This window comes from Mus caroli, unplaced genomic scaffold, assembly GCF_978045245.1.
Source record: "Mus caroli unplaced genomic scaffold, Mus_caroli_1 scaffold_3, whole genome shotgun sequence".
Taxonomy (NCBI): Eukaryota; Metazoa; Chordata; class Mammalia; order Rodentia; family Muridae; genus Mus; species Mus caroli.
Window position 1 is genome coordinate 50,201,087 of NW_028227258.1, and position 14,759 is coordinate 50,215,845.

At 40.8% G+C, this 14,759-nt stretch overlaps 1 protein-coding gene across 4 annotated transcripts in view; it reads left to right on the top strand.

Annotated features, from left to right (window-relative positions):
- Ntng1 (netrin G1) overlaps nucleotides 1-4,621 on the top strand; it is a 366,907-nt gene extending 362,286 nt beyond the window's left edge. For all 4 annotated transcript variants that reach the window (XM_029475564.2, XM_085835569.1, XM_085835570.1 and 1 more), the window contains one exon: nucleotides 2,866-4,621. In XM_029475564.2, coding sequence (XP_029331424.1) covers nucleotides 2,866-3,095 — 230 coding nt within the window. In that variant the 3' untranslated portion in view covers nucleotides 3,096-4,621. The remainder of the gene's footprint in view (nucleotides 1-2,865) is intronic.
- Nucleotides 4,622-14,759: the final 10,138 nt, after the last annotated feature.

Sequence of the window (14,759 nt, forward strand, 5' to 3'; positions counted from 1 at the left end):
CACATACTTATTTTGTGGTCTTTCTTTGTACTTTGTCTGATTATCTCTGATTGTGTTTGTTGATTTTCCATCAAATTGTAAGCTTCTTTATGGCAGTTAAAGTGATAACCACAAACCATAGCCAGATACCTGGCAAGGACAATTGGCTGAGTGGCTAAGTCGACTAAGGCTATTTTAAGGAAAGCAACTCTAGATCATTTCTGTAATGTATTTCATCTCCATGAGCAAACCAGAACTCTATGGAGAGAGAGATCATGGTTTGCATTTGTTTTATTGTCTCGGTGGTGTTTAGTGCAAGGTTTTACATAATGAAGAAGAGCTCGTTGATACTTAACCATCTAGTTTGTTCATCAACCAACAGAATTTTGGTACTAAATGACATGAAGATGGAGCATGAGGTTATAAACATCAGGTAAGAACTCTAGTTAGACTTACATATATCTCCAGCATGTGATTTCAGCCATTAGATGGTACAGTATGCACCGTAAAAATCTCTACTTGTTGAATTTTAATAGGATGGGCACTATCAAGACCCCAAATGTAATGTGCTTTGTAGTGAATTTTAAACTAATAAAATGTATGCTAGTTTCCATTTTTCCTGTTTATATATTATCCAAGATATACTCCTCCAGTCCATGAGATGATTAATCCCGGGCTGCATCTGTTCCTTGTGTATTTATTAAATTCTCACAACCATCCAAATCAACTAGCAGATTATTTACATGTAGAGAAGGTATCGAATTTTAACTTAATCACTGGCTTCTCAGGAAAAAAAAGAAAGAAAGAAACCTTTGCTCAACAGCTGCTTTACATTCAAGTCCAAGAGGAAGAAAAATAGCTTCGAAAAAAAAAGGGGAGTGATATTTAATTAACTATTGATTTCTTCTCAATTATTCAAGGCAAGCAATTATCGATATTGATGGAACAGATATTTCCCTACGTCTAGTGCCCAAATGAAAGGAAATATCCCATTCTGCAATCTGCTGTCTAGATCGAGAAGTGCTCAGAATCTTTAACTTTAAATGGAAATGGTTACTTGGATCTGTTAATTCCATGTTGCCCCAATTAAACAGATATTTCTTGAAGTGTAAGCAAAACAAAATCCTGAACACCTCTGTATACTTTCCAAATGGACAAAAACCAAAACAGAACAAGACCCACCAGGATTTTACCCTATGATCCTGTGCATGGGGGACCTTGTTTCATAGCTACAGATGTTGACGTGCCAAAAACACAAACAAACAAACCGAAAAAACCTGACAAAATACCATAGTTTGGGTTCAATCTAAACTACCCACTGAGTAGCAGCTTGTGTGCTTGATGCCTCTAATCCGTGTGACACTGCCTTATGTACCAGCATTTCAAACATGAACGATTAACTAGTTCTAATTATACTGATGTATTATGCACCTGTCTTCTATGTGGCCCTGGAATGTTGAAGAAGGTAGTCACACTGGACTCTGTTTAGAGAGCTTTATTATTAGCTCCACGGATGCCCAGTGCCACCTTCCCTCAACCATTCACACACAGGAGCCTTCCTAAGTTTGTGGGTGTGGACAAAGCCCCTCTTCAAGGTGACATGAGTATTGAACATGATTAATAGGCAAAGCAAATGCTACCTATAGCTATTATGGGGAAGGTGGGATTATTTTGTAACAACGATTTGTATTTAATAGCACCATCGTGGAGTGTGTGTGTGTGGATCCTTGTGTCATCTTGGGAGAAATTGAGCCATGACATTCTTTTGAATGAAAAACTTATAATTTATTTTAAAAAGCTCCTTTTTCTGCTCTGTGCCCCGCCTGCCCCCTGTCCAGAGTGGTCTATGTGCTAAGTGCTTAAGCAGCAAATGTTGTCGGAAAGCGTTCGTTCGTTCTTGGCTCTCTTCTTCTTTGTTGTTGTGTTAATTTCCCTGGGTTCTATTTAATATTCTGCTAAATCAGTGAAACCTTGATTATCTAAGAGAATACAAGACACTGAATTAATGAGGTTAACGGGAATTTTGACGATATGAGAAATTATTAGAGGTGAAAGTTCTGTGACAGAGGCTGTGAATGAATTTCAGTCAGGAACTGCTTCTTGATTTTCCAACCCGATTCTATTCCTTGATGGATGTAATGAAATTTTGGTAATCAGGGTTTCACCGTTGCATTTATTACTGTTCCCAAATCAAGGTAACCTTGGGCTCTACTCCCCATATTTACAAGGTAATAAAAAACTCTGCTGGGCTGTCAGGGACAAATGTGACTGCTCTTCCTCACATGCCTCCCACGAAACAAGCTTCTCCTCTTCCATCTGGCTGTTGCCTGCTTGGAGCATGCCACTTTTCTCACATCCTAAACCTGCATTCCCCTGCTTCCCTGTGGCCTCTTTGCATGCACGAAAAGGCTGGAATCGGTTCAGGGACGATGGATGGATGTCCTGACCTTAGAGGTTGTTGGTCATTTTAGCAGCACTGCTTTGCATTTTAAACGGCACTCATCTGGCTTCAAGGTTCTGTTTTCTTGTATCAGGCACTTGTCCTTTAAAAAAAACCTGGGAGGTCACAACAGGTCTCACGTACACAAGAATTTCCAAACCAGGCGCATTGCATTACCTTAGATTCGATAGCCTGAACTGGAGAATAACCAAGATTGCAGGGGAAGGGGAGGGGGAACCTATATGAAAAGGCCTAATATGATCAAAACAAAGGCAGCCGACTACATTTGTTTGGAAATTGGAGTCACATGCTTAGTTTGTGGAGGGAAGGGGGGAGCACAAGATCGATAGAGAATTTCTTTTTTAAAGCTGAAAACATGATGTTCCAGATGAACTTAAATTGATTCTGCTTCTCCTCCCCTCCCTTTCCCTCCCCTCGTTCTGCAGCTAATGTCTGCGACAATGAGCTCCTGCACTGCCAGAATGGAGGGACCTGCCAGAACAATGTGCGCTGCGCGTGCCCAGACGCCTACACCGGCATCCTCTGTGAGAAGCTACGGTGCGAAGAGGCGGGCAGCTGTGGCTCCGACTCCGGCCAGGGAGCACCCCCGCGGGGCTCCCCAGCACTGCTGCTGCTGACCATGCTGCTGGGGGCTGCCAGTCCCCTGGTGTTCTAGGGGTCACACCCAGCCCTCCGACAGGCCTGTGCTGTGGGGAAGCAAACACAACCCAAGCGATTGCCACTGACATAGAAAACACGCACACCCACTCCAACACAGTGTATAAAAGAAGAGGGCCTAACTGAACTAAGCCATATCTCTCAGAACCGGACAGCACAGCGCACATCGGAGTTGAGACTGTTCATCATTGACTCCAGAGGAATTGGCAGCTGTTGCTAGTCTCACTGCAAATCTCATTGCCAGCTGCAGAGCTGATTGCGGATTGGAAAGGCTGTGAGAGCGCCCCCAAGAAGAAAGACGGAAAACAAACTAATCAACCAACCTAAAAACATTCGCTACTCTACCGCGGTGCACCCTAGTACCGCTCTGCTCAGTGTGTGGGCCAACCAAATAAAAGCATTCTTCGCTGTCAGGTGCATTGTGGGTATAAGGAATTCTGTTACAAGCTGCCATATTGGCCTGCTTCAGTCCCCCACCCCCACCCCCAAATTCCTTCCAACCTGTGCTTTAGTGAACGTTGCTCTGTAACCCTTGTTGGTTGAAAGATTTCTTTGTCTGATGTTAGTGATACACACGTGTAACAGCCCCCTCCAAAGCGCAAGCCAGTCATACCCCTGTATATTTTAGCAGCACTGCGGTCCCAGTGCCAGCTCACGTCCACTTCACAAGAGTGGTTAGAGGAAAAGAGAAAGTGTATCTATCCTTTTGTATTCAAATGAAGTTATTTTTCTTGAAATAATGTAATATGTAGATTTTTTGTATTATTGCCAATTTCTGTTACCAGACAATCCGTTAATGTATCTAATTCGATCAGCAAAGACTGACTGATGTTTGATTTTTTTTTTTTTTTTATCCTTTTTGGTTTTGTTTCGTGTCGTGCAGAGATTTCTCTGTAAGGGCAACGAGCGTGCTGGCATCAAAGACTATCGGTTTACATATAGCAAGTGTAATACGATTCCACCAAAGGACATTTTAAATGTTTTTCTTGTTGCTTTAACACTGGAAGATTTAAAGAATAAAAATTCCTGCAGAAATGTTATCAGGAAATTGTATGGCCGTTTCTTAAGACGAAAGGAGCAACCACCCAGCAGTTTCCTAGTCACGTCACTGATGTTTGTGTGGACTGAACACAATCAGACGACAACTTTAGTAACCAGGAAGACGGATTGATGGTCATTAGCTTGGACAACGTCTGCAAAATATGAGACTATTTTCCACCTGGGGAAAAAAATTATAACCACAAAAACAGAGAGAAAGAAATATCTAAGTGATTGCCAAGATTATGCCAAAGCCTGTTGGCAGAGCACTAAGAGACTTTTATTTTTAAGTCATGCTATTTTCACAGATTTATGGTGATCATGTGACTCTAGGGATGCCGATCTATGTATCCTTCCAAATACAGTGTTTACATGGAGTATCATAAGAGGCCACCTGGGGAACCAGGACAGCAGCAGGGAAATTGAATGATTAGCAATTTGACTTTGAATATATTCTAAGTATTTAAATGAAATATCAAAATATACAGCAGCAAGTAGACATAACTGCTGTTCCTGAAAATAAAGTCTGTTTCAAGTACTGCCCAAGGTGTAATAAATTCTTGTTTCTGCCTTTTATTAGGCCAATTACTGTACATGACAGCAGAGGGAGCTGGGCGGGTGGAGAATCACTGCGAAGTTTTGGAGGGGCTGAAACAGTGTATGTTCAATCCTAGCACACTGCCACCCTGTAGGTGACAAATGTGTCAGCAATGGCATCTCTTGGAATCAGAAATAATTATGAGGCCAAACCAGAAGATTAAAGACAATGAAGTCCTACATGACTTGGTGGGACAATAACCAATGACAGTATTAGGTCAGAAGCCTCGTTCCAGGCTGAATTCTTCACCCTACTGCCAGTCTCGGCTGAACTGGGGGAAAGGGGGGGCGGGGTACAAATGTCTTCTGATAAATAACCTGAGTCAAAACTAGATGAAGGAACAGCATGTCTTATTGGTTTTGTTCCCAGAAAAGCCAATTCAAAGAAGGCAATAAAAGGTAAGGAGGTAATTCCTGCTCTGCCTGCCACCCCACGTCCAAGTCGATTGGATGTTTGTTATTCAAACCAACAGCCTCTTTTGATACAAGAAATAGGGAAAGATGGAAATAAATTAGCGCTTTGGCTTAGTGCCAGAGTGGCCAACCAGAAATGACAGATTTACATTAGAAGCATAAATAGAAAATCATATTCCCAGCTCACCAAAGAATACACATGAAAATTCTGATCGCATACAGAGTGTGAGATTACTTCTAATGAGGTGGATTTCTGATATTAAAATGGAGTTTAAGTTGTCTTATAGTTTATTAGCACAAACCAAAGGCAGACTGTGTTATTTCTGGCAATGGTGCACTTTATCATTATCCAGTCACACAGCTTTGTCACAATGATCAGGAATCAGACGCTGCACAATTCAATACGTGGGATTCCGAAAGCTAATTCTGAAATTTAATGAAGGCCTGATTTAGATCAACTCATCTGCATTTTATCTTTATGAGGCTATAAGAATCTAAATTGAGGAGGAATATCTTGCATTCAGTGTATTTAGATATAGTTCTCTGAATTTCTTGAAGTGATGTGATCTGCTTTTAATAGAAATTCACTTTTAGGTATATAACAAACGTAAATGAAATGTTCTTTTAAATCTGGTTCTTTTAAAAGTCCATTCTTTTTTTTTTAAATATATCAGCCTACAGGGTTTTCTGTGCTGCTTTCTAGAATTCTTTGAATCTGTAATATTCTGTTCTGAGACAGGACTGAGGCAGGTAGGGTGGACTAAGTTGTATTCATATTTGAGGCTGGAGCTCTTAGTTGTTTCCTGGAAGGTTCTTTAATGTGGGCAATACAGCAATCCCATGGCATCTGTCAACTGCCCTACAAAGGAGGAGTAGCATTCCTCCCAGGACTGATGTGTATATAACTCAAAAGGAAGTGATGTGGTGGGGGTGGGGCATGGTAAAATGTCAGCTATCTAGAAAGTTCTGCTGTTGACAGGGAGTTAAGTAATCTATCTTACCTATCATGAAGGGGGAATGACTGATCACACAGCCTAAGGGCAAATATTAGAACGGCCACCTTTACCCTCCACTGCCTTGGCCCAGTTATCCAGTCTAATTAGATGTCCCCACAGGACGCTGGCCTCCTGTAGGCAGGCAGCACAAAGGCAACCCTTGAGCACATGGACTGAAGAAGATATAGACTCCACAGTTCAGTGGTTTGTATTGTGTCTTACCTACCCTTTCCTGGACCTGTGACTTTACTGGCGTCTAAGAATCTTTAGATGGAAACCCTGAGATCAGATCTCTACTTCCATCTTCTTCCTCCTCTACCACATGATCCCAAATAGGATGCTCTTCACCCTGGGAAAGGGTCTGTTGGACTTTACCTAGTGTTTATTTCTAAGTCAAATATCAGTGGCAGTTTCTGTGCTCATTGGATTGAACAGGACACTAGGAAGCTTGGGGTTTCATAGTATATTCCTAACATATGTAACTGTCTACATGCATTTAACATCCAGAATGATTTAAAAGTCCACCTTCAGAAATCTGAATAAGTTATTTACCTACCACTTTGACTCCCAGCCTTTATTGATAAGGAGGGTGTGACATCCACTAACCCAAGAGTTGGGAAAAGCTGAGGTTAAAAAAGGAGAGTTTTTTTTTCCCCCCAAAGGAAACCTAACTGAAGTGTGTATTATATATAAGAATTTTTAAAAAGAGTTATCCCTGGGATTTTAACACAAAATCTAATTATAAACAATTTACCTGGAGTCTAATAATTTGTCTCAGGAAATCAATACTGATTTCTAGCCAATATTATTTATTTGTTTGTTTCTTATGTATGGATGTTTTGCATGGATGTGTCTGTATGCAACATGCATGCCAGTGCCCTGGAGGTCAGATGCCCTGGAACTAGAGTGGTTATGAGCTGCTGTGTGGGTACTGAAAACAGAACCTAGGTCCTCTGCTGGAGCAACCAGTGCATCTAACCACTGAACCACCTCTCCAGCCTCTCAGTGCTGTTTTTAAAAAACATGAAGGCTTTCTTTTGATACAAACATTCTGAAAGTTCTGAGTACTTCCATATAAAGTGGGGTTTTTTTATTTAAACGTTATTTTTACTTTCTTACATTAAAAGTAGCTTTTTTCTCTCTCTCTTCAGTTACCTAAAGTAGATGCCAACAAACTCCTCACATAAACTGCACACAAACACAAGATGATGTCAGAAAAAAAAAAAAGTAAGAATGCCAACTTCCATATTTTGAATTTTCCCCAAACAGTCTCCGGAACACAGAGAACGTCTGCTCTTCTCAACACCTGGTGCGGTGTGACTCACAGGCGACCGTCTTCATTCTGCTTCCGGAGAACCAGGAGGGAAAAACACAGGCATGCCCCTTGCAGAAACCCCACTATTGCATTTAACTAGAAATTGAAAAATAACATCTGTGGAAAGCAAGTTAATATTGACTAATATACAGTTATTTAAGTTCTATTACATAAGATAAGTGGCATCCTTAATACACTTTTAGAGTGCATTCTAAAATAATTCTACAAGAAGAGATAGACAATTTTGAAGGGCCTCTTAAAACATTCAAACCTTTAGTAACTGCTGGAATCCCACTCCCTTCAGCTTTCTCTGGTCACCTCAAAGCTGCTGTTAATTGGTTGATGAATTAAAATGGAGTAGTAACATTACTCTACAAAACCTAATTACGTTAGCACTAAACACTTAGCTAGACTAGCCCAGGCAAGCTGCAGAGGATCCAAAGCAAAAATAACCCTCAACTTAGTCCCATTTTTTTCCAGAGATGTCATTTTAACTATTATTTAATTGGAATTACAAATTTTCTTGTTGGGGGGAAAATAAAACTGGAAAGAAAGAAAATAATAATTGTTACATTTCTTACCACTATGGCAATAGAAATGGAAATTCCTGCTTAGCACAAATGTGTCAAGAACCTGAAAAACATCACATACCAAAGCTATTCCTGATGCCACTCTGAGGGGACCATGGCAGAGCAAGTCTGTTACACAGATAGCCATCCTACTTGATTAAAACAAAGTGAAAGAAAAGCAAGCACCTGAAGTCCTGTTAAGAACCCGGTGGTTTTGTTCTATTTTGGTTTATTGTTTGGTTTGGTTTGGTTTTGCCCCAAGGTAGGCAACTATATAATGTCAGGTTTGTTTGTTTGTATTTGTGCTCCTAAGGAGGGCTGCTCTTTCTGCCTAGGAGAAACACTGAAAGAAAGCCTCCTCCAAGGAAATAGCATTGTGCTATTCACACAATGAAACCCTAAGTAATTGTTTTGGCTTTCTTGGTGTGATAAACACCTCGAGGCAAAGAGATTAGTGTCATCTCCCTCAACTTTAGTTTCTCTCCCTTTGAAAAGGTGTTGGGTGTAGGGGGTGACTCCCAATCTAATGTAACAAGGTTTGTGAAAAACATTTGTCCATTGATATATAATTATGAAAACCCCCCTGCTATATATTCAGCTTATTAAATTAATAGGGTAACAAATATTGGAGCAGTTTACAGCCACTTAAACTTCTGTTTATATTCTGTGTAATTACAATTCATAATTGGGAGAGCGGTCAAATCTGAATGCATTCTGATCAATGGTTCTCAGGCTGCCAAGCAGATCTAGCATACCACAGCACAGTAAGTGGTTTTTAAAACCCAGAATTCAAATCAATTCAAGAAGGGTGAGAAAAGAAGGTTAACAGTGAAATGTTTTAAATTGTGAATTAGATTGTATGTAAATATAATTAATTTTTTCTCAACATAACAATAAAAGTCTTATAAAAATGTAACTGTATCACTGGCATAGGGCTACAGTTTACCCTAACTTTTGAAGATATGCATCATCAAATAATACCTTGTTGTCATGAGAGGAATTATATATGCACACAGATATATGAAAAATTATTGTCCAGCAATCAATTCCATCTCAAAATTACCTTACATCTATCCAATTCCCTTTCAAATATATTTATTTCTCTAGAATGCAAACATAAATGAAAAATGGAAAAAATGGCCCAAGTAAGGACTATTGTATGAGGCCAACTCACCAAAATAACTAAATATCTTGATAGGTTTGGTATATTTTTCATAGGACCACGTAAGGAGCATAGAGATTCACATTTTCTGGTTTCCCTTAACAACTTCCTCTCTGAGTTTGAATGGCATGCATTCCAGCAAACAATCTCCAATAAAGTTCTTTAGGAGATGCTCTGTTTCATTGGTTCTCAACCTCTATGTCTTGACTCCTTGGGGATTTGATCTTAAAATCTTCCTACCACTTGTCTTAGTTTGTTGTAATGTAACTGTGTGTCTTACTTAAGGTTTTACTGCTGTGAACAGACACCATGACCAAGACATCTCTTATAAGGACAACATTTAATTGGGGCTGGCTTACAGGTTCAGAAGTTCAGACCATTATCATCCAAGCAGGAACATGGCAGGATCCAGGCAGACATGGTTCAGGAGGAGCTGAGAGTTCTACATCTTCATCTGAAGGCTGCTAGCAGAACACTGGCTTCCAGGCAGCTAGGATGAGGGTCTTAAAGCCCACACCCACAGTGCCATGCCTACACCAAAAAGGCCACATCTACTCCAACAAGGCCACACCTTCTAATAGTGCCAATCCCTGGGCCAAGCATATATAAAACATCACTGTGATAACATAATCCAGCAATTTAAAGGAAAAATATTTTGGCTCATAGTTCAATGAAGTTACCATAGCAGGGAAGCCCTGGTGTCAGGAATTTAAGGCACAATGTCACATTGTGTCAGGAAGCAGAGAACTATGAGTATCCATGCTCAGCCATATTTCTCCTGGTTTTATGCAGCCCAGGGTCCAGTTCCAGGGAGTTTAAGGTGGGTTTTCACACTTCCGTAGTCCTAATTAAGATAATCTCTCATAGGCATGCCCAGAGGCTAACTTAATCTAAGTAATCCCTCCCAAGGGTTTCTAGAGGTGTGTCTCCTAGGTGACCCCAGAGTCCATTAGTTTGACAATCTACACTAACCCTCACATCTCTTATTATGATGTAATGATAGCATACACCCTTCCAAATAGAAAGTAAAATTTCATGTTAAATTCTCACTTTAACACACATGGCACATGTACAGTTACAAGCCTCTGTATTAAGGGCTACCTTTAATTAAAGGCAGACAGTACTCAGATGACCTGAGGCACATTCTTAAGGAATGCTAATATATTATGTAGCTTTAACAACCTCTCTATAGGTCACATTCTATCACTGGAAACATGACCCAACCATGCTCAAAAACAACTCTGAAATAACATATGTTCAGCTTTGTTTCTCAGGGCTCTGACAGCCACAACCTGCTCTGGTTTCTCCATTGCAGACATTTTACTAGAAAGATCTACTTCAACAATATCTTTTCCACCCTAGACATAAAATGTATGAAAAGCAAAAGAAATTGCATTAGCTGCTGGAACACTTTTGGATATCGCCACACAAAGCCACTTTCTTTTTGACCGATTTGTTCCATTTGTACCATGACTCTTGCTCACAAGCGTAAGATTAGGAGCAAAGGTCTCCCTAATTAACGTCACACTTCTCTGAGTATGGGCAGTACTCTGAATATACAAGGCTCTTAGCTCATACTGGGTCCTCTGAACTTGAACTAACCATTAGCAATAGCTACCTACCTACTACGATTGAGCACGTGACCATGGTTAGTCCGAGCAGGCATGTCCTATGACTAAGAACATCAGATTTCCAAGTCTTAGTGCAAAACATACAAAAGAACTTCTTGAATCACTTTTAAAAATAAATTTTATACTGATGTTAGAATAATAACACTTGATATAATGGGTTAAATTAAATATATTATTCTTGTTGCTTTTAATTGTTTCCATCTCCTGCTCTAGTGTGGATCCTTGGGGCATTTAAATTACACAAGTGGCTCACGTTATATTTCTACAAAACAGCATTGCTCTGAACATCAGATTTTTTTTCCCATCTGTAAAATGGGATGAATAGTATTCACTCTCCAGAATTAATGTGAAAATAATCATGAGGTCACAAAACTAAAAGATTTGGTGAATTTCAAAGTGGGGAGTACTTGACATTCTATGTATCCTGAGACTAACGCTAGCATTAGCTATGTATTTGCTTTTTCTGCTATTCGCTTCTGTATCACTGGCATTAGAATGTCTTTGTTGAATCAGTCACTAATATGAGTTTCATGTCCAACCAAGCCACCTGCCACATTCAAAACCTTAAAAGCATTGCACTCATCTCCCTGGGGGGCCACTTGGGGAGCTATAATGAGACCTCAGGTTGAAAAACTCATGTTAGAACATGAAAATATGGAATAAGACCCTGGAATATAAGCTAATTAAAAACCTCCCTGCAATTTAATCTGAAGCCCCCTGGAGCTCCGATGCCTGAGATTAAAACAGGTGTCCTGATTCTTAACCCACAGAAGAAGGTGACAATTAAATGAGATCATTTACATGAAACTCTCTAATCCAAGTTTCACATTCAGGAAATGTCAGTTGCTACCAGACAATGCCTATTCCTCCCTAAACTATGCCTGCATCATTCATTTCACAGGAGAGTCCCAAAAGGCAATTCTAGCTCCCTGTTGGGAATTCGAGGCTCTATATTTTCAACTCTGTTCAATGATAAAACAATGAAAGAGGCTGATATGCTTGGCCAAAGCCTTAGAGAGTTTCTGGAGTGAGAGGTTTAATGTTTTGGAACAGGTAAATTGCCAAATCTTTTTGTTTACTTTTTTTGATTCAATAAAGCAATCAGAAAAAAAAATCGAACAGATTGCATGTATCATTCCTCAACTTGAATATTTGAGCTTTCCTAAATTGAATTATTTGACTGGAACAAACTACATCAGAGGGGAAGGTGGAGGGGAGAAAGAAGAAATCAAATTCTCATTTTTCTTGTCAGCTCATGGTTGTGGCTTCCACATGGATTCTCTGAGGCCCTATGAGATTCTACTTAATTAAAGCCTGGTTCATTCTCACTCCAGCTTGCCCACTGACTCACTCTGTGAAGTTTCTCTCCGTACTAGAAAGGCTCAGGGGACTGTTAGTGCAAGGAATCAATGATCAAAAATTAATTTTAAAGCTTGCGGTAAGAGCACATTAACATGACCTGAACATCCTGCCTCGTGGAGAGACTGGTCTGCAGAGCTGAGGTCTTCCAGAGGATCTGAGGACAGAATACTGCAGCTAGCACAGATCTTGAGAATAATGATGTGTGTCTCTAAAAACTCAGTGCTAAGTTGCAAGCCCAAATTGGAGACTTTGCCAAGAAATACACAGCCTCTGTAATTTCCAGTTTGGAGTAATAATATGGAAATGGCTTTTGGTGCTGCGAATGGATCAGCCTAAATGAGTTAGAATTGATAGCTGCCTGTAATACTAGGGGCAGGACAGAGTGATCACGTCTCTGTCCTTGCTGGCTTATCTAGGGCTCTCCAGACGTGACAATTTTAGGAAGTGAGCCTTTAAGTGTGTTGTGAAAACGTACTGCAATATCCTGTGGCACAGAGCATGGCAATTCTAAAATCACCTCAACAAGGACATGGAATAAGAGCCCCCTCTCCCAAGGAGGGAAAGAGCTGTTCTTGTATTAATTAATTAATTAGTTAATTAATTAATTAATAAAGTGATAAACTTAGTGAAAGAAATGTGGGGCTGGGAAGATAGCCCAGTCAGTAAAGGGCTTGCCTTGAAAGCTGGAAGACCCAAGTCATATCGTCTCAAAATCACGCTATTGTGATCTTACAATCTCAGGTCTGAGGACACAGAAACTGGCAGATCCCTGATTCGTAGCTAGCCAGATAGCCTAGATTACTCAGTGAGTTCCCAGACCAGTGAGAGACTCCTGTCCCAACAAAAATAGGTAGAGTGCACGTGAAAAATGGCATTTACAGTTGTCATCTAGAGTACACACACACACACACACACACACACAAGGGCAGTCATTTCTGTCCTCTAATCAGCAGGGCAACACTTCTCTTTCTTTGGGGGCAAATCTACTGTACATTGGTTGACTATCTGCTTATTGCCCTGGTTGAAGTACAGTGAAGTCGGATGTCCATGGTCAGTGACACAGAAACCTTAGAGCTTTTACAGTTTCCATAATATAGGCAGCACTTGAAGCACTGCCCGACAGTCACTTCACTCAGAAGTTATCAGAGCATGGATGAGTCATCAGGAAGCGTAGGGAGAGCAGGCTTTAGATTAGTACACAGCAAACTGGAAGCGCGATGGTGGCCATTGTAAAGGATTAGTGTATATCAAGCTGGAAGCGCGATGATGGCCGTTGGAAGGAATGAATGACTAGATGGCCTCCCTCCCGGCACTGCGCATTTCTTTATCCTCAATTTGCTTGAGAGCTTGTGTTCCAGCAAAGTTCATAGACTGCAATTCCCCAAAGACAGCCTTCGGTGGTGCACGAGATACTTCCACATCTGTGTCTCTTCTGCCCAATCTGTTCTCCCCATTGTGCCAGTCTGGAGCTCTCACCCCTGAAAACACAACTGACAAACTTTTAAGTTTGAGTCTCTGTTCTAATTACAATTGTTGCAGGACAAACCAATGAAAGGTAACATGGAACAAAACCAAACAAGCAAGGATGGTTTTATCTCTCATCTTTCCTCTCCCATACTTCAGTTGTGAGGACCCAAAGACTAGCAGCTGATGGTGGGGCTGGAAAGCCATGTGACTGAGAGAGTCAGCCAAGAGCAAGAGTAAAGCCAAGATGTGTGCAAACCCCGAAAACCTCATCTTGAGACCAGCAGGAGTTAAGGACTGCTCCTTCCTCATTCTGGGTCTGCATGTCCCCATGCATGTAACCTATACAACCCCCACCTCCATCACCCTTGAGGCAGTCACATAGCTTAGTGACCAAATTATAGGTTTAACTTCCTCTCTCACTGTAAGGACATGTCCAGCAAGCACCTGTAATTCCTCTTCATGCAAATTAAACACTCCTAGCACATTGATACCAAACTATAATGTACTCACTTACCCAGAAAGCCCCCTATCCACCCTCCAAGGGTTTATACAACCCTTACATAGCTTCCCCAGTGAAGAAGAGCAGTTTTCCTGAAAATGTCTGTGAGAAGGCTCTTTCTCCCTGGCACACAAGCAGCCCAGATAAGCTTCTTTGATCTTTCTATTCCTGCCCTGTGTGAGAAACAGTGCCTGGATACCCCAAGGTCAGAAGCAGGACCAGGCAGCAGCTGATAGCTGGGACTGGGGGATTCACTTCCACATCACTTCTTGGTTCTCACAATTCATGCCTTAACAGAAGTAGATGAAGGCAAGGAATAACTTACCCATCTATCCATCCTGTACATGTCTTGCTGGTACAAAGGGCCACAGACATCTATACTGCAGCACTCCATTTAACAAGATTTTTTTTAACTACTGATTTTTATTAGTTGTATGTGTGTCTGTGTGTGTATGACCAACAGAGTCAACTAACCTGAACCCTTGGGGCTCTCAGAGACTGAACCACCAACCAAACACACACACACACACACACACAAACACACACACACACACACACATATGTGTATGTATGTATGTGTAAGTGTATGTGTATGTGTATGTGTATGTGTATG